Below are 21,171 nucleotides of genomic sequence, written 5' to 3' on the forward strand. Positions count from 1 at the left end.
CTTTGATTTTGTGAAAGCCACTGTTGAGTCAGTTATAACAATATTGATTCATCTTTAACAGTGGCACATAATATAAATGAGACAGTCACAAAAAAGCACATTCATGTTGTCCGGAGGTATTTTCAATATCATTTACACAGAAATACCATCATTAGGCACCTACTCAATTATGAGACCATTTCATATGCGGTTGAATGAAACAAACATGTTCATTGTAGTTTTGTGCCCATGCATAGTGACATACAATATCAGATAATCCCAGTTTGCAGCATTAAGCTTCTTTCATGGTGATTCATCACTTGGCAAGGTCCCAGCCCTGCTACATACTGAACAGGGAATGATCGCATGTCTGCAACATACCTTGAGTCAGTTTAGTCATTATAGTCAGTGCACCTATGTGCCCCTTCCCCTCTTTGTCCTAGAAACATGCCCAGGATACATAAAGGGTCACCTGGGCCTGTTCTTTTATAATAATCCGAGATTTAAATAGGGATTAATTTCAATCTTTATAAAAAAAATATATTTTTTAATCCTATTTGGATTAAAAAGTTAAAAAGGGCTTAGTTGGACATGCCGAGTCCATGTCCAGTCTGTTCACCTTCACACGACTGATATAAAGACTTGGTGCAGTTTATCCATGCTACACCATTTCTCCTGGGTTTCAGCTTATCATAGAACAAGCCAGGAGCCTTGTAATGATTGGTAGCTCATATACAGCAGTCGTCTCCAACCCTGGTCCTGGAGAGCTACAGGGTCTGCTTGTTTTTGTTGCTACTCTGCATTTAATTAATCAATTAGAGCAGTTCTGGACACAGTTAACTCACCTCACCTGTTTATACCTGGGTCGCAACAGGGTGCTGATTTTAATGTGAAAACAGAAACCACCAGACCCAGTAGCTTTCCCGGACCAGGGTTTGAGACCACTGATATACAGTAATGTGTTGTCATATCACTGGGATATCGTACTACATCTCTCCCAGTAGCAGTTCTGTAACACACACAGTCACAACACTTGATGCTGTTTTCAAATTAATTCTGACAGAAAGGTGCTGTCTTATTATCCTGTCTGGGAACTAAAGGGATTATCTTCCCTGATGTCCATGCAAAGTCATCAATAAAAAGCTATAGTGATGGCAAACAGTAACAGTAAACTATGTAATACTGTTTACATAGCTAAATTTTAAATATATTTTTTATTTACTTTGATTTGTTTTCTTTGCTGATGTTATGATTGACAGGGTAATTTAATAGTATCTTTCTACAGTGATGCCTTAATTTGCTTTTTACCTACCGACCGTGTTTTATTGTCCATAATCAAATTTGTTGTTAGAGAAGTGTACCCCCCTGTAGCTTAGCGTAGCATAGTTTTGTCTGTGCAGTGTTCACTAAAGGTGAAACAACGGGAAAGCAAAGCATGTTTTCTTTCCTCTCTAATAATTTCCCTGAAGGGTCTGGAATTGTATGCTGTCTTTTTTTGACAGACTATTTTGTGCTTTATATGTTGTTGCATATTTTACAGCATTAGGATCTTTGGGATATTTTGACAACTACAACAGTTCAGTGACGTTGGTAATTTTTTCTTTCCATTATTTTCCCCCCTATTGAACAAAATCTGGAATAGAAAAATATTTTGCAGACTGATTTTTCCTACACTGTTGATATTACAGTTTCTATATGCCTAATTGCCTATGATTTGGTTATGATAAATGATGACAAAAAATAATGAACTGTGGATCCTAAGCCTGGATTCAAAAAAGACGTTTATCTATGAAATATATTTTTGTTTTAGGATAATTTAATTATTTTTGTCTATAAAACATAATCCCTGAAACTGCATCCCTAAAGCTTTACAGGGGAGGCAGAATACATCGCCATGCATTTGTCAATTTTCCCATGCCTGTTTTTGATTGTTTTGAACTCTTAACATGCATGCCAAAATTAAATGAAAAAATGACCCATTGTCACCATATTTTTGTTCTATTTGTACCACTATACACCTCATCCATTATCGTTGTATACTTCACATGGAATGGTTTTAGTGTGAAACGACTGGCTTAAAAGGTATAATCCAACCCAAAGTGAAGTGCACAAGGGAATGGCAATAATAGAAAATTGGATGTAGTTCTTCATTTAATTCGGGTTATGCTAACTGAGAAACAATCATAAACAGGTTGACGACGGTTATCTGGTGAGTTCGCTGCCACTCTAGCCACTGTTGGTATTGGTCTTAATCCACACACAGTGGTTTACTGAATTAATAGTCACACACCGACACACACAAAATCATAGTCATGAAGATTCCTTTTTCTGTTCTTTTCTAAAAAAAGTTCTAATTAAAAAAATTTATTGAAAAAACATAATTAAAACTTAAACATAATTGTTCACCAACTATATTGCCACTTTCTATAATGTAATGGCTTATGACAGAGGGAAATCGTTTTTGATCACGTTTTGCACAATACAATTATTTTCACCTATTTAGAGGAGGCATGGAAATTGAATTGCTTTATAATTTTAGCTCTTTCATTTTGCTCCAACAGTGAAGTAACAATTCCAATTGTTTTCCCAATATTTTGTTTTACTTTTCTGTGAGTAGTTGCGTACAAGCAGACCATTCTTCATGCATTCTGATATCTCGCTTACTGTCTGAACTCACTGTATTTCACCGCCTGTAATTGAATTTGCATCAGAACTTATGAGAAGCTTTATGTGTATGGTAATAATATTGGTAAATTGATGCTGTTTGCGTGTTTAATAATTGTTAGTGAATATTGAGCAGACGCCTACACATAATATTTCTAGCACATTATATTATTCCTGTGTTTTATTTAATTGAACAATCTGACATTCATACTTGGTCCTTTTTTATCTTACAGCAAGGGGCAAGCAATGCTGAGAAGTTTGATTATGTAAGTACACATATATAGTCCTTTAATTACTTTTTCTTCATAAAACAGCTGTTGCTCTGCTGTGAGTGAAGCCACTTCTTTTCAGTACCAGTTTTTTGTCTTGTAGGTCATGAACTTCCTGAATAAGATGGCTGGGAATGAGTATGTAGGCTTCAGCAATGCCACGTAAGTGCAGGGGTGTAAGACACACTGAACTTCGGATTGCCTTGACATAACTGTGCATGATTCCATGAGCTTTGGCAGAGTCACTTGAATAAGTGCCAAAAGGCTTAGGTAATAACAACCTTACATAGGATCACAACCGATATTAGCCATTGAGACATAACTTACTTCAACGAAATAGATGCATGAACCTACAACATTAAGCTCATAGTGAAATGATGAAATTGTGGTGTCATTAAACATTACATATTGACATTAATCCTAACATTAACCCTCAGAGACCAGAATGAGAAAGGCAACCTGCTCTGAAATGTTTCACTGAGGGTGTTTTTTCCTTCTGACCCAGATTCCAGTCTGAGCGTGAGTCTGGAGATCGGAATTTCGCTATAGGCTACTATCTGAAGGAGAAGAAGGTACAATAGCCTTGGCATTCTCTCTCTTGCTTTGTCTTATTTTCTCTCACTCAATCTCTCTTTCTCTCAATATCTGCCTCTTCCTCTCAAATGAACTATTTTTGACATATGTTCACATGACACACAAATAATGTCTCACCTGAATCTTGAAGGTGCTATGATATTGTGAATGATATTTCTGATGGTTTTACCACAATCGCTCAGTTACAGCATAATGAAGGTGTGAGATGCATTGTTGTGACATCGGTCAAGGCGATGGTCTTTTTGTGGGTTTCTTTTGTGTTCTTATTGTTTTTCTTTGCTTATCTACACACTGTTTTTTATTTGTGCAGCATACTGACAGCTATTCAAGATTTTGAAAGTCAAAACATCCTCATCAACTTGTTTACACACCAATATAATCCCCTCCCTTCCAACAAATTCAAACACAGAGGACGTTTACATATGAACTGATCTGCTGTTGGATGGATAGAGGGATGGACAAATTAATAAATTACTGAATGAAATCTGTTTATATTAGAATGGACAGCCCTGCACATAATTGTTGCTGTAGACCCCTGCCCCCTAAGTGTGTAGCATTCAGACGCAGATCTTACTGCCAGGATTGTAGCTGCATAGAGTACATACTCTAGCTGCCATCAGCGCTCTATTTATATCTGATAATGTCTCAGAGACCTCGTCCCTCTGTGTTTCTCTGGCTGTCTCTGCCCTACTACAATCACAATAATTTCTGTAACACTGCAGTCTGTAGGCTTCTCTCTAAGGCAATCTTACCAGCTTCTGTCAGGATTCATATCTGTATCCAACAAGAAAAACAAGACTGTGCACTGTTACTTACTAGTACAGCATTATCTTGGCACCTTCAACAAAATCCTACAAAAGAATATGTACAATATGTATTGATCCATGCAAATAAACATCATTTATTGATAGTGCCTTTTTTTAAATGCCTGTCTGCTAGCGATTTTTGGCCCGCATTAAATCAATGTTATTTGGCTAACAAAGCTAATGGCAAACAGAGAGTGAGCAACGAAACTTGAGTGCTTTGAGCCTAACTTGTGCCCAATTTATAACATCACTTCTGGTGAGAAACTCTGCGGACCCAGGTCTAAAAAATACTATCTGAACTATCCCTTTTAACATTATGCCTTTTTCCAGGAGTAGGTTTGGGCAGGAATGTGTGCTGGGTTTAAACTGTACTGCACAAGCAGGATCTCATTTATATCACTGACCCAGTGAGATGCTTGTTAATCTGAACTCCCCCTCCCCCCCCCTCTTTCTGCAGTGTTTTCCTGAAGGGACGGACATGACCTCCATTTTGGATTTCTATTTCCAGGTGAGTCGGTGTGTGCGATTGCGTGCGTGGGTGTGGACACGTGTGCATGTGTGTCGGGACTTCTGTGCTGAATGTAAATGTCACAGGTTTTCTGGCTTGTGTTGTGACATTTGTGGCATTGCAGTGCGGATGTGTGACCCCCCCCCCCCCCCCCCACCCCCACGTGACAGGTGACACTCGCAGGGAATGTGTGGAAGCAGATAGGGTTCCTATCACATGGTGTAAGGACTGCTCTCTGCTCTGACTGATTGAGGGTCTCCATGTTTACATTCAAGTTTTAAAAAGAACATTCATGGTTACCTTCATCCACAATAAAATATTATATATATTTTTATTTTGGAGTAAATGTGTGGTGTGTCTGTGATAATCAGTTGTACATTTAAGTTAAAAAAGTGGATATAAATATGAAGTGTGGGTCTTGTGAAATTTGTGTGAAATGTTTCCTCTGCATATCCCCGATAGCTGTGCTCCATCGAAGTCACATGTGAGAGTGCCAGCGTCATGGCAGCCACCCTGGCCAATGGGGGATTCTGCCCAATCACAGGGGAACGTGTTCTGAGCCCAGAGTCAGTGCGGAACACCCTGAGTCTCATGCACTCATGTGGCATGTACGACTTCTCTGGACAGTTTGCTTTCCATGTGAGTCCCTACCGGCCATGCACCGTGCACAAACACATACCCACGCGTACAGGCGCGCACACACAAACACACACCCATAAATGCGCTCAGACACACCCTCACGCACACATGTACAGTACACACCCGTGCATACATGGAGACGCGCGCACCTGACCGTACATGCACACGTGCACACGCTCACTCATGTACACACGGATGCACAATCCTGTGTGATTATCAGTGTGAATCTTGGGTGATCATACATGTGAATCATGTGTCATTATGTACATTAAACTTGTGTTATTATACGTGCAAATCCTGTTTGATCATACACGTGAATCCTGCGTGATCATACACTTGAATCCTGTGTTATCATGGAGTGTGAATCCTCTGTGATTATACATGTGAATCCTCTGTGATTATCCATGTGAATCCTCTGTGATTATACATGTGAATCCTCTGTGATTATACATGTGAATCCTCTGTGATTATCCATGTGAATGCTCTGTGATTATCCATGTGAATCCTCTGTGATTATCCATGTGAATCCTCTGTGATTTTACATGTGAATCCTCTGTGATTATCCATGTGAATGCTCTGTGATTATCCATGTGAATCCTCTGTGATTATCCATGTGAATCCTCTGTGATTATCCATGTGAATCCCATTTGATCAAACATGTGAATCCTGTGTGATCAAACATGTGAATCCTGTGCGATCAAACACGTGAATCCTGTGTGATCATGCATGTGAATCCTATGTGATCAAACATGCGAATCCTGTGTGATCATGCATGTGAATCCCGTGTAACACCATGTGCACCCCCTCCCAACCTCCTTATGAAAGCTCTGTGAAGCTGTCTGCGCTGGCCTTGGAGTGATGTCACCCGTCAGCTTTTCCAACATCTGTTAGTTTCATAAGGCATAATTAAAATGGCCGTCATGCTCCCGACTCCCTCGCTCCTCCATGGAAACCATTTCTCACCTGTGGATACTCACTGGCAGCTTCTGATTTTCTGCCGGCTCCTGGGACTCCCAGGCATTAAGCTGTGGTGTCCTGTCTGTTCCTTACTGCCAGTGCACCTGGTTTCTCTTCTAGAGGAAAATGATATAAATTGCCAGATATTCATAGATAACTATAAATATGAATAAATATGAATATAGAAAAACAGGACAAGCATCACAACTTTCAGTTCAGTTCCACAAATGTGGAAAAACCTGCCAGTAACAACACTGTTGTGTACTGCAGCGCAGGTGCCACATTAGTATTGCTCTCTCTCTTTCTCTCTAACCCTCTCCCTGTCTCTTACTAGGTCAATAGTAATGACCTAGCATCTTCATCTGTGTTTGGAGGACATGTGGAATTATGGGTAATCTTTTCTTCTCTCCCACAGGTGGGCCTGCCGGCGAAGTCGGGTGTGGCCGGGGGCATCCTGCTGGTGGTGCCCAACGTGATGGGCATCATGTGCTGGTCGCCTCCCCTGGACAAGCTGGGAAACAGTGTGCGAGGCATCCAGTTCTGCACGGTATGTCCAGTGGCCTTCTGGGGTTCCAGAAGTGAGGGATGTGCTCATATTTTACAGTGTGTGGTTGCTGTCGTCAGCCAGTCAGGTTGGCCGTTTAGCTGTCCTGTTATAGTGGAAGCATCTTTGCGCCTGGTTTTTGTCCTTCTTCTCACTCCACCCAGGGCAGTTTCTGGCTCCACCCACTGCATGTTCTGGCTTCACCCACATCAGATTCTAACTCCACCCACTGCAGCTTCTAACTCCACCGAGAGCAGGTTCTAACTCCTCCCACAGCAGGTTCTAACTCCACCTACAGCAGATTCTGGCTCCACCCACAGCATGTTCTGTGCTTCCATGCTAAGCTGTACTCACCAGCCCGGGTTTCCCTCCTCGCATAGCAATAATAATGTTGCGTGTAGGCGTGCTCAAGCAGCGTGTTTACGCAGTGCTGCTCTGTGCTTCTGCTTAGAGTGGGAGAAGTGTGCGGCTATCCTTCACATTAATTCCTCCCTCCTGACATCTGCCTGAATGCAGATACAGTGGGGGGGCTCAGGTCGGGGGGTCCACGTATTTTCAGCTCCTAGAAGGTTATTGTCAACCCCCCCCCTTGTATCTTAAGCAGGTTGATAATGTTGACATGAATGCCAACATCCAACAAGCTTCTTAAAAAAGGAATGGTTTCATATTATTGCAAGTCATTTCAAGTGCGCAGCAAGGATAACATTCACAAGCCCAGACTCCTAACCTTTCCTGCTAAGCTGATACCCCATACACTTTATTCCATGATTTGAAGTGAGTCCTGCTTTGAGACGTGTGCTTATTTTAAGCACCGTGACATCACCGCATTGTAGGAGAAAGATGAATAATTTGCAGACACTCTGAGCTTATTTACATGGGTGTGCAAAAAACTCCCACACCACCCCCGCGCCCCCCCCCCCCCCCCCTTTCAGATATCTCTCGGTGTACGTCAGACCCAGCACAGCCTTTCAAGGGAGGCTGTCTTTGACTCACTCCGTCAAACAGAAATACATCCCCACACCCGAATTTTCACGCCTCCCAGAGCAGAATGGCGCGGTGTCCGGCGGAAGACTCCAGAAGGGCCGCGCGTGCCGAGACTGAGCGCGTTCGCTTTAATGATGCCCCGGTGGTACGCTCTGGCTGAGTCCACTGTGAACCCTGATTTGCTCATCCATCCACGCTTTGCTTTTCCTGCCCTCACAGGATCCTTTGAATGTGGAATCTGAAGCTGCTCTGCATTTTGCTCGGAGACATATCCACAGATTCTCTGAAAAGACAATCAAGCTGAACTCTTTAGCCGCCATCATCTTACATGGGCGCGTGTCAGTGCTGCATACGAATAACAAGACTATACTATACCATGACTGTACACTCAGGGAGCACTTTATTAGGTATATATTAGAGTTATTGGCCTTCTGCTGCTGTAGCCTGTCCACTTTGTGGTTTGACGCATTGTGTGTTCAGAGATGCTCTTATGCATACCACTGTTGTAATTTGGTTTTTGCTTTACTGTCACCTTCATATCAGCTTTGACCAGTTTGGCCCTTCTCCTCTGACCTCTCTCATTAACAAGGCGTTTTTGCCTGCAGAACTGCTGCTCACTGGATGTTTTTTTCTTTTTTGCACCATTCTCTGCAAACTCTAGTGACTGTTGTGCCTGAAAATCACAGGAGATCAGCAGTTTATGAGATACTGAAACCACTCTGTATGGGACCAACAATCATTCCAGTAAAAGTCACTTTGATCACATTTCTTCCCCATTCTGACATCTGACAGCCTGACCATGTCTGCATGCTTTTATCCATTTAGGTGCTGTCACATGATTGGCTAAAGAAATATTTGCATTAACAAGCTGGTGTATAGGTCTACGTAATAAAGTGGTCACTGAGTGTACGTCAATGTTATTATAAATTATATATGCTATTTGTTTTCAGAAGTCACTTGCAAACTTAGCTTATTATCCATATTTGAGTACATGTCCCGTCATGTGTTTTATCCGGTGACCAGCTTGGCTCCGTAACCGTCGTCTCTGACTGCCACCTGTTGCGTTTCAGGATCTGGTCTCCCTCTGTAACTTTCACAACTACGACAACCTGAGGCACTTTGCCAAGAAGCTGGACCCTCGCAGAGAGGGCGGAGACCAGCGGGTGAGTACGCTCCCTCTAAGCCACGCCCCCATCCTAGCCACACCCACATCTACTCAACTTCATCGGCCGCTGCGTTACTCGTCAGATCTGTACTGGGCTCTTTGACGCGTGTCCGGAGACAGACGGCACAGACTGATACTGCCTGACCAGGGTGGACGATAGGCAGAGAGGCCTGGTCATTATGTTGGCCCTGTGGTAATGCCACAGGGCACACTAGCAGCTGTCCTATTACCTTATCCCCCATGTTATACTTCTAATGTGTAAAGCGCTATTGACACTTTGGAATGCTGCTGAGAGGAATTGCTGCCCCCTAATGGATGTTCATAATACTGCAGTTGTCTCTGAGCAGATATTTATATGTGCAGTGTTATTGCACGTAAGTGTCTTGTTTGGGCTGTGTTTTGTCTGGTTGAGTGCTGACTTAGATGTTGCCATGTTTGTTAGATGGTTCAAACAATGTTGCTAGTTGAGTCCGTCTATCTGTTTTTTTTTACCGCAAATCTTGGCTTGAGATTGAGTTATTTGAAAGATATTTGAAGCCAGTAACACATCACAAGGCAAACCAGGAGTCTGCACTGGTGACTTAGATTTTCTTGAGCAACTGTGCCAAAAATCTGCAATGTTTACATTGTTCTGTGCCCCTCCAGTAAAAGGTACATATTAAGAAAGGGAATGGCACACTGCAGTCGCAGAGAGATGTAGGGAAGATTTCTCAGTTGTGCACCTGGCTCCATGGTCCCTGGATCTCATACCTACTTAACTAATGTTAATATAAGGAAGAGTGTATTAAGGCCCTTCCACAGCAAGAACGATAACTATAACCATAACTATAATTATAATGATGTGAGCATCCACACTAATGAGCGATAACCTTTCTGTAAATAGCCTCTCGGCTATGTTTTATCGTTCATGCAGCTGGAAAAAAATTGCTCTGAAAGTGATTCCAACGATATCATTTGTCACTGTCGTTGTTATAGTCGCAATGTGGTCTCCGTTATCCACTTCAGAATCAGAACAGAATCAGAATCACTTTAATCACCAAGTAGTTTTCACATACAAGGAATCTGGTGTGGTTAGTGGGTGCATGCAGACAACATAAAGAATAATACTAAAAATAGAAACATAGATATAAAATGAAGTGGAATGTAAATATAAATAAAAAATAAAAATAAATATTTACAACACAAGATGATACTGAAGCAGGGTATGATTTTTAAAATGACATATTTATAGTTATCGTTATAGTTATTGTTCTTGGTGTGGATGGGCCTCGTTATTTTTGGTGAAAGAAATTTCTCCTTAAAATCAGATTGTAGCCTTAACGTGTTTTCGAGTGGGAGAGGTCACATGCACAGGCAGTCTAATGTGTTGTCCATGTTGCTTAAAACAGCAGCTCAGCTTTGGACCAATGGATTACGAGAGCCTTCAGAAGGAGCTAGCGCTCAAAGACACTCTGTGGAAAAAGGTCTCCCCGGCCGAGAATGACGTAGACAGCTCCACTACTGTAGTCTATAGGATGAAGGGTGCTGGAGACCAAAACTAGAGGATCCGCTCACTCCTTCAGTGACCACCCCCTCCCCCTCCGCCTCCCACTCCCCCGGGGTTATTATTTATGTCATTTAAGAGCATAACTTTATCTTTTTACCCGGTGTGGTGCATTGTAAATGTTACACTGTTTTATTCTCCCTTCGCTGAAGCCCTTAAAGGACCTCTTCATTCTTTCCTGGTGTGAGAATGCAGTCAATTTCCAAAAACATGGAAGCATAGCCAAAGTTTGGCAGTTTGTAGCTTTTTACAGATACTGCTTTTATCTAGGCACTTTAGCCAGTGAGGAAGAAGAACACCTGTAGTGCATTGATAAAGAACCCTGATATTACTAGTTTAATTCTATTTATGCATTCTGTGGAGCACAGACTATAAACTCATATCCGGAAACCAGCAAGTGCCTGTGTAGCAGCTTATTGTAGCAAGCAGGTTAATGGAAGATTGAGTGCACCTGTTATTCGCACCTTTTGAGCACACCTTGATGGCCATGGCCTCAGTTTGATATGGTCATTACCAGTTAGACGGGATTTGGTAAGAGAGATGGCCCATTCCCCAAAACTGAGCTCAGGGGTGCTGACCAATGATGAGGCAGTCGCTTCCATGGCAACATACAGCAGGCCTTAACTGCGTGCAGTTTTGTTTGTTAAACTTAACTTATCCTGTTAAAATGAATTCTCTGTTTGCGTCATGTTTTTAATGACATCAATTAATCTTTCGGTGGGTGCAAAAGAGTAAAAAAAAAAAAGATTTAAACAAAGAGTAGTTTTGACGTAAATTCTCGGTTCTCTGAACAAGTACATTTCCTCAGCCTCAGCCGAGGAGACTCTGTAGGGAACAAGATCTTCAGTATCATTTCCCTTCTGCTAAAAAAAGCTTTCCACTTACAGAGTTCAGTTATGCAGTTATACACTTAGGCCTGAGATGTTGCGTTGCGCTGCCGAATGTATTAGGGCCAAAATTGTATTTATTTTCTTTTTTTTGATGGTTTTGTGCATTTATGGCCATGCTTGAAATTGTATTATTTAGCTGCATTTTGCTTTGGCTGACCTGGAAGTGTTTATGTGGCATTGTTAATGGGATTAATATTGGAATGGAATATGCATGTACCGTATTTGTTTTTATTTGTAGATTCTGTAGGCTTGCAATTACAGGAAATTATTGTATGTGTGTTTTTACATATAGTTTGAAAATGACTCTTGGTCATAAATATATTTATTTTAAAGAGGTCATCTCTGCCATGTGATGAAATGCATTCACAAACCTGACTTAAACTGATTGCACTGGGGGGAAAACTGTCAATGAATTATCAATCAAATTCAATTCAAATTGATCCCATGCGCACAAGGCACTTGTGCAGTTTCTCATTTTTGTCTTCATGCAAATAAAACATGAGACTTTGCTGCTAAATGTCTCTCAGAGCTGAATCTGGAAGTGTGTCATGTGTTCACACTATCATGTTCCGGCTTTGAAAAACTTGCTGTTTCTATCAGTGAGAAGCAAGCTGCAAACTACTTGAACCTTGATGGGATTGGGCTTTCAGTATCCCGTAAAAATGTGACAAACCTGAATCGTATGTATAAGATCTGGTTTTTGAATGCAGTACCAGTGTTTCTGTCAAAATGACCGCATTTCTCACAGTATGCGTGATGTATTAATCCTCCCACTGTATTTGTCTTTTTATTTATGTTTTAATTTTTTATTATTTTCACCCATGCATTTTGTATAATTTAATAAATTTATTTTAAATCCCAACTCCTTGTTATTTTATGTCCAAATTTGTTTGTGTGTTTTGTCTTTGTGTCCCTTCAACCCGTAAAAATGATTACTCATACGGATAGACAGTTCGGAAAGGGGTTATCTAAGTCTCAGCCATTCTTGTTTTCACAAACTTTCTGTTGTGGAAGCTATCTGTCAACTCGGTAGCTTGCTTGTTAGCTTTGGTTTTGCACATGGCATCAAAGATAGCTAGTCCAAAAATAAGTGCGTACCAATAAATAAGTTGACAGACATACAAAGAAGATTTCAAAGCAGAATTGCCTTTGCAGTGGCTAGTTAACTGGATGGCTAGAGTAGCTGAATTTGCCATATTACCCATGGGTCTGCTTTGCCCATGAGTAGGAAGTGATTTCATGTAATTGACCAAAGCCAACTGCATGTAGGCCAGGGGTCTCCAGCCCTGGTCCTGCAGAGCTACCGGGTGCCACCATTATTCTGGTCAACTGCATTACATAATCAATTAGGGCAGTTGATTCTGTTAACTCACCTGGTTGGTGGATCTCAATTGGGTGCTGATACCAGCAGACCCTGCTTCTCTCCAGGAACAGGGTTGGAGATCACTGATGCCATTACAGTTGTAGATTCACCCCAAACCACACCCACCCATAAAGCCCAGGCCAGGTCCAGTCAACAGGAAGCAGGTGTGTTTATCCTGTATAAAAATACCAGACCCAGAAACTCTCAACATACATTTCCGGCCATAGATTTTTGGCGGATCCACATGTAGGCTGTTACCACTATGATGCAGAAATAACGAAAGCACTTCTGGGTATCTTCCTCTGCCAGTTGGCAAAGAAATGTGTTCATTTAGGGAATGGGGGGGGGGGGGGGAGTTTCCTGTGGGGGTGGGGTGGGGGGTGGGGGGGCAATGTTCACAACATTAGCCATTCTGTCTCCCTCCAGGTGAAGTCAGTCATCAACCTCCTGTTTGCTGCCTACACCGGAGATGTGTCTGCACTGAGGAGGTACAGCACTGAAACACTATATATTTACACAGACACTCAAGCAAACACACACACATACACACACACATATGCACGCAGGCTGTGAGATCCCAGGTCAAAAACAGGCAGCAAAAAGGTTTTAAGTGCAAAAACTGAGGTTAATTTATTTTCACAAAAACAGTGAAGGGCAAGGGGCGATGAGAAAGAACAAAAAAACACAGCCGTTTCAAAGCTTTTGGCTGGTGGGTTCCCGGTCTCTAAACTTCCCTTGGCTTAGGGGCGCAGCACTACTCCAGGCCAGTGGCAAACTAAATGAAAAATCACAAAAAGTTAGCACAGACACAGAATTCACCGTAACGCACCCCCCCCCAGCCCTGGAGAATTCCTGTGACCACAGGCATTCTGGTCTTCTGGACAGGGCATCTGCATTCCCATGTTGCTTCCCGGCTCTGTGCTCCACCTTAAACTTAAAGTTCTGTAAGTCAAGGAACCAGCAGGTTTTTCGGGAGTTCATGTCCTTGTTCAGTGACATCCATGTTAGCAGTGCGTGATCAGTTATCAGTGTGAACTCTCTCCCAATCAAGTAGTATTTTAGGTGGTCAACAGCCCATTTTATGGCTAAGCACTCCTTTTCAACTGTCGCATAGTTGCGCTCGTGCTTGAGCAACTTGTAGGTGACCGGGTGTTCCACTCCATCTGTTACCTGCGACAGCACGGCGCCCAAGCCAACCTCTGAAGCGTCGGTCTGCAGGACAAGGGGTAGGGAGAAATTCACTGTGGCCAGCACAGGTTCATGGCACAGGGCATCCCTCAGTCCCTGGAACGCTTCCTCTGTCTCCACCGTCCAGCACACTCTGTGTTTTCCCTCCTTCTTGGTGAGGTCAAATAGCGGTGCTGCTTGTGAGGCAAAGTAAGGCACAAACTGTCGGTAGTAAGCCACTAGACCCAAGAATGTCCTCACCTGTTTCCTCATTTCTGGGCAGGGCCACGTGGCAATTGCCTCCACTTTGGATGCTTGAGGTCGTACACAGCCCCTCCCCACTGTGTAGCCAAGGTAATTGGTCTCCTCCAGGCCAAGGCGACACTTGGACGCTTTGGCCGTCAACCCCGCGGTCCGTAACGCCCCCAGGACTGCTTCCAGACGTTCCAGGTGTGTCTTCCAATCCGGGCTTTGGACCACGATGTCATCCAGGTATGAGGCTGCATACTCCCTGTGTGGCCTGAGGTCCATTAGGCGCTGGAAGGTAGCGGGGGCTCCATGGACACCGAATGGTAGAACCCTGTAGTGGAAGAGGCCGTCCGGGGTTGAAAACGCCGTCTTTTCCTTGGCTCTATCCGTAAGGGGTACCTGCCAATACCCCCTAGTGAGGTCCAATGTGCTGATAAACCTCGCGGGACCCAGCCTCTCCAGGAGCTCATCTACCCTGGGCATTGGATAAGCTTCAAAGACTGATATGTCATTTAACCTTCGAAAGTCATTACAGAACTTTAACGAGCCATCAGGTTTCGGAACCATGACAATGGGGCTGCTCCATACACTTTGCGATTCTTCAATCACCCCTAGTTCGAGCATTGAGCGTACCTCTTCACGTATTGCTTCCCTCCTGGCTTCAGGGATCCGGTAGGGTCTCAGCCTCACCATCTTTCCTGGCTCGGTGATGATGTCATGTGAAATGACCGTAGTTTGTCCCAGTTGGTCAGAGAACACGTCCTTATTCCGACTTAGCAGCTCCTTCAGCTCCTGGACCTGGTGAGGGGAAAGCTGTTTGCCCATGGGCACTTCAGGAGTGCTCTGGGATGGAAGGTTAGCCGACAATGCCTGCACTGGAACCTGACTGGGTTCATACCACCTTTTTAGCAGGTTTATGTGGTAGATTTGGGTACTTTGCCATTGCCCCACCTGCCTCACCTTGTAGTTGACCGGTGAGATCCTTTCCACCACCTCATACGGCCCATGCCATTTCGCCAGGAATTTGCACTCTTGGGTGGGGACCAACACCAGTACCTTGTCTCCAGGTTGGAACTCTCTTACCTGGGCCCCTCTGTCGTAGAGCCTAGCTTGGGCCTCCTGGGCTTGGCACATGTGCTCCCTCACTGTGGGCCAGACCTGTGCCATCCGATGGTGCATTTTCTCAGCAAGCTCGATCACAGTGGTGTGTCGCATCGGCTGCTGTTCCCAAGCCTCCTTGGCCAGGTCCAGCAGGCCTTGTGGTCTCCGCCCATACAGCAACTGGAAGGGCGAGAAACCTGTAGATGCCTGTGGTACTTCCCGGACAGAGAAGAGGAGGTATGGTAACAGCTGATCCCAATCTTTAGCATCACTCTCTATATCATCATTTATATTATAATTGGCAGCCTCATCTGCTGCCAAATCTCTGCACGCCTGTTGGGCCTCCCCGCTTAAAAATGGTGTGAGGATGTGAGCCCACTCTGCCCTCGGCCAATCCTCTGGTTGCGATTTGCTCAAATAGTTCTAGGTACGATTCCACATCATCTTCCGCCGTGAGTTTGGTTAATACCTTCTCGGGCGTCCTCTTTGCGGTCCTGCTGCAGAGCTGCCCTTTGGAGTGTTTGCTGCATTTGTAGTACTGCGGTGAGCACCTCTCTCAGGGCTTCTTATATTTATTTTTTTTTTTTTTTTTTTTTTTTTTTTCAGTTCGAGCTGGGTCACTGTGCCTGCATTCTCCACCACATGTGAGATCTCATGTCAAAAACAGGCAGCAAAAAAGTTTTAAGTGCAAAAACTGAGGTTAATTTATTTTCACAAAAACAGTGAAGGGCAAGGGGCGATGAGAAAGAACAAAAAAACACAGCCGTTTCAAAGCTTTTGGCTGGTGGGTTCCCGGTCTCTAAACTTCCCTTGGCTTAGGGGCACAGCACTAATTCACTAAGACACAGAATTCACCATAACGCACACCCCCCTGCTCTGGAGCCCTTGGCTTCATCACTTAACGCAGCCCATCTGTGCTTGAGGGGGTGTGGCCAGGAGCAGTTCACCATCACCAGATGGGCCTTGTTGGGTCCTGATGAGCTTCAATTATTCAGTTATTGTCCTGTAAACTGGTACTCCATTTCCCTTCAAGGTCCTAAAGCCCTCCAGCATCTCAGTAGGGAAATACCTTCCCTCAATCACCTGACCCAGAGGTATTCTCCAACGGCAGGCCCTTGATGAGGGCCACACATACACGCACGCACACACACACACACATACACGCACGCACACACACACGTACACACACACACAGGAAAGCATACAAGCTCTATATTTGCACTCACATACATACAGACACACTGGGGAGAGCACTATATTTAGATGCGCGCACACAGGGGAAAGTGCACAAACAGTATATTTATGCACACACACACACATACACACACACACACACACAGGCCTGCGAACAAGTATTTTGTATGCCACCTACATGTGGCTCAGAGACAAAAACATTCCTGTTAATAACACCTTTATTTTTAAAGCTGAGGAAAGTCAAAGATAGACCGTCAAAGAAGAAACTCCCTATAGAATTGAGAAATATCTCTGCTAAATAAAGTATGAATTTAGTTCTATCATGGTTTGATGTAAAGAGCCTGTGAATTTGAGAGGGACATTAGGGTTATTGCTTTAGCACATTGTGAACTTTAACGGTTGAAGAAATTAACAGGAAAAACACAGGGCAACTGCATATCCTGCAGGGTTTCACTTGATGTGACCAAACCAGTTACTTTGTACATGTGTGTAAATGCGTATATTGCACGTGCAGATCAAGACATGCAGCAGTTTGCTGGTATCTTTGCAGAGCCATAGTTCTCGACTATTAGGAAAGCATATAGACCAGGATCATCAAACCACGGTCCACGAGGCCGAAAACTGCTGGTTTTCCACTCTCCATTTCACTGGAAGTCAGTCTGGCCAATCAGTAGCACTAATTGATCAGCAAATTACCTGGGAGAAATTACATTACATTACATTACATTACATGGCATTTAGCAGACGCTCTTACCCAGAGCGATGTACAATGAAGCGCAAATCAAACACAAGTATGAGTGCTATTAAAGTCAGGGTTGGTTTTTAGCATAACTATAGTGAGACCCTGTGCACGTTTGCATAATTATAACAGAAGAAATTGGTAATCTGTACTCTGGTATGCAGGTTTGCGCTCTCCTCCATCGATATGGAACAGAGGGACTATGACTCCAGGACTGCCCTCCATGTTGCAGCTGCAGAAGGTAATACACAGGATCTTCATTGTTGGTGAAGGGATGATGCTCCAGATCAGTGGCAAATGGCAAATGGACTGCATTTGTATAATGCTTATATATTTATTAATTCATTATCCTAACCCGCTTATCCTGAACAGGGTCGCAGGGGGGCTGGAACCTATCCCAGCATACATTGGCCGAAAGGCAGGAATACACCCTGACTAGGTCGCCCAGTGCTACCCACTGCACCATCCGTGCAGTGGGTAGCACTGCCGCCTCACAGCAAGGAGGTCCTGGGTTTGAATCCCCGTCGGCCGGGGCCTCTCTGTGCGGACTCTGCGTGGGTTTCCTCCGGGTACTCCGGTTTCCTCCCACAGTCCAAAGACATGCAGGTTAGCCTGATTGGAGAGTCTAAATTGCCCATAGGTATGAGTGTGTGAGTGAATGGTGTGTGTGCCCTGTGATGGACTGGCGACCTGTCCAGGGTGTATTCCTGCCTTTCGCCCAATGTATGCTGGGATAGGCTCCAGCCCCCCTGCGACCCTGTTCAGGATAAGCGGGTTAATATAATTGATGGATGGATGGATAATTAATGCTCTTTCACACACACTTACAACAGTGAAAGGCTGCTATGCAAGGTATTAACTAACCAATTGGGGGACACAACCAGGGCAGAGGATCGAACTGGCAACCCTCCGACTAGGAGACAACCGCTCTTACCTCCTGAGCAAATGGTAAATGGTAAATGGCAGGCATTTATATAGCGCCTTTATCCAAAGCGCGGTACAATTGATGCTTCTCCATTCACCCATTCATACACAAACTCACACACCGACGGTGATTGGCTGCCATGCAAGGCCCCGACCCGCTCATCAGGAGCGTTTGGGGGTTAGGTGTCTTGCTCAGGGACACTTCGACACAGCCCAGGCGGGGAATCAAACCGGCAACCCTCCAACTGCCAGACGACTGCTCTTACTGCCTGAGCCATGTCGCCCCCTAACCTAAATGGTTCAATATAGCACAATATGTACATTTATTCTTCATGGCATGCATAGCTATTTCTGACATAATGTGGCACCTAATTAAGAAAAAATAACAGCTTGATGATTCTGGGATCACAATTGTGGTTGGAATGAAAAGCCAGCATTTGCAGGGGGCCCCAGGACTGAGTTTGGGAACCACTGTTCTAGATCAAGGCTGTCAGAACCCTACCCTGCTAGTTTTCAGTGTGATTAATTTACCTCACTAAATTAACTTAGTCACCCAGTTCATTAACTGCCCTGGGTGACAAATGTGACAAATACAGATTTTTAAAGAAAGTAGCTTTCCACAAATCATTTAATGAATAGTGTTTGCAATGTAGACTGCATTCTCTGCATGTGTTTGACGCTATTATAATATTTTTTAAAAAGGTAAAATCGTACCCAGGGCAGGTAATGAGTTAGACATCGATTGGCTAAAGGCCAAGATTTTGTTCTCAAGGACTTAATTGGCCACTGATCAAAAGGAAACCACAAATGACCTGCAGAACTTGATTCTGAACTTCATTTTAGATATTGTACAGTAGATACATACAGCAACCTAGTATCATCAGTAGATTGTATGCCCAATTAATGAGATGTTTTTATACACACATACATTGCCTTCCATAATGTTTGGTAAAGAGACCCATCATTTATTTGCCTAAATAAAATCACATGTGGTCATAAATTATATTCATTCAGTTGTAAATTATGCTGATACAGTATGGATCATATTTGTTGGCTAAATGCGATCAAGGTCATCAAGGATCCGAGGAATCAAATTAGCTTCAAACCACCATGCTGCTGCCAAATATGCAGTATACAAAAATAATAATTTCTCCTGACAAATTTTCCTGTTGAAATCAATTGAAAAAAATATACAGCTGAATTGAGTCCCTCACTTGCAGGACAATCTGAAAATAAAATATCCAGACTCTGATGATGTTGATAGGTCACAGACACCAGGAAGTCATGGCATGCAAAGGATATGCAACAACATACTAAACATGACTACTTTCATTTACATAACATTGCTGTGTCGCAAAGATTATGGTGCCCTAAAATGGGGGGACTATGTATAAACATTACATTGCATTATTGGCATTTGGCAGATGCTCTTATCCAGAGTGACAGTTGATTATCCAGGAGACAGTCCCCCTTGGAGCAATGCAGGGTTAAGGGCCTTGCACAAGGGCCCAAAGGCTGTGTGGATCTTATTGTGGCTACAATGGATTAGAACCACCGACCTTGCAAATCTCTATTTTTGAAGGACAGAGGCAAAGAAATAAATGAGTTTTTGTCCCAAACATTATGGCGGGAACTAGAAATGGAGCCATAGAGAAAGCAGTTGGGGGGGTGGGGTACTTCTAACAATTGTTTAGTAGCAGCTTTTGATCTTCTAATTGATACTCCCTTGGGTTCCTCGAGGGAGACACAGTGAGACATTAAAGGTCCCATATTGTAGGAACTGACATTTTACTTATTACATGGATTATGCAGGAGTTGAAGTTGCTATAAAAACATTGTGAAAGTAGCAAAATGCACAGTCCCCAAATAAATCCACACAATCAGTGTGAAGAAAATTTAAACAAGCTATTTGGAGCTGTTTGAGAAGTGGCATCACAACGATACGGTCACGTGCTTCAGCACGACTCCCTTGTGGCTGGACCAAGTCCAAACACTCCGCACAGACGGTGTTCAGTTTGTTGGATCTAACCAGCCAATCAGAACACTGATATCAATTGGCCTTAAAGACACAGTCACTAAAACAGCCTGTTCATGGTGAAGCTTGTGAGAGGCTCTGATGAATGGACATGATTGATCAAGATTGTTTTTGGTACCACAGAAATGTCTGGCTATGGACCTATCTGGACCTAAAATACATAAAACATTGGAAAGGTGTACAATATGGGACCTTTAAGCTGCTCAATGGTGCTAGCTGCTTTTCTAATGCCCCTTTGAATCTTGCAACATTTGGAAGGGGGTGTGGAGGATGAGACTATGCCCGCACTGTGGCCTGTTTGCTTGTATCTATGTCTCCCCTTTGTGATGCATTTAGCATTTCCAGAGGTGTTCACATAAATGTGTACTACATTATTGCTGCTCATACTGTCCCAATGCACTAGGCTAACAGGATTTAGGTTAGCTGAACATATCTTAAACACTTCGTGAACATACGTTCCTGTACAGTAAGCAGGTCCCAAGGTAGAAATAAGGAGCGTGATTGCAGGCTGTGGACAGTGTCAATTAAACACATTTTGGACTGCATCCTCACAGATTTTAATGAGATTTACATATGTATTACGTTCACCCTAAAATGAAAGAGAATTATGTGTGATTATAATCTTGAAAAAACCTATATTTGAAACCTTTTCTCTTCTTTGCTTCTAGGACATGGTGAAGTGATTCGTTTCCTGCTGGAGGCCTGCAAGGTCAACCCAGTTCCCAGGGACAGGTAAACTGATTTATTGTGTGTGTGTGTGTGTGTGTGTGTGTGTGGGTGTGTTCGTTGTGTGCACAGGCAGGTGCCCTATGACTTAATGTTCTGTTTCAGGAACACATTGGTGAGACTTACAATAC

General features: G+C 43.4%; 2 protein-coding genes across 10 annotated transcripts in view; one reads left to right on the forward strand and one right to left on the reverse strand.

Moving 5' to 3' along the window:
- Window positions 1-21,171, reverse strand: part of LOC133123804 (signal transducer and activator of transcription 4-like) — a 97,525-nt gene that overhangs the window by 30,942 nt on the left and 45,412 nt on the right. The window lies entirely within an intron of this gene.
- glsb (glutaminase b) overlaps window positions 1-21,171 on the forward strand; it is a 46,430-nt gene that overhangs the window by 21,248 nt on the left and 4,011 nt on the right. For 8 of the 9 annotated variants that reach the window (XR_009708233.1, XM_061233712.1, XM_061233714.1 and 5 more), the window contains 10 exons: window positions 2,877-2,909; window positions 3,016-3,074; window positions 3,418-3,484; window positions 4,770-4,820; window positions 5,283-5,459; window positions 6,832-6,963; window positions 9,015-9,107; window positions 13,332-13,393; window positions 17,520-17,596; window positions 20,983-21,046. Coding sequence is in view for 8 of the 9 variants with exons in the window: in XM_061233712.1 (XP_061089696.1) it covers window positions 2,877-2,909; window positions 3,016-3,074; window positions 3,418-3,484; window positions 4,770-4,820; window positions 5,283-5,459; window positions 6,832-6,963; window positions 9,015-9,107; window positions 13,332-13,393; window positions 17,520-17,596; window positions 20,983-21,046 (815 nt within the window). In the remaining variant the exon portion in view is untranslated. Of the gene's footprint in view, window positions 1-2,876; window positions 2,910-3,015; window positions 3,075-3,417; window positions 3,485-4,769; window positions 4,821-5,282; window positions 5,460-6,831; window positions 6,964-9,014; window positions 9,108-10,497; window positions 12,405-13,331; window positions 13,394-17,519; window positions 17,597-20,982; window positions 21,047-21,171 lie in introns of those variants that run through there. The other variant, XM_061233717.1, reaches the window with a different exon arrangement.

The sequence above is a fragment of the Conger conger genome, chromosome 3 (genome assembly GCF_963514075.1).
Source record: "Conger conger chromosome 3, fConCon1.1, whole genome shotgun sequence".
In the NCBI taxonomy this organism is placed as follows: Eukaryota; Metazoa; Chordata; class Actinopteri; order Anguilliformes; family Congridae; genus Conger; species Conger conger.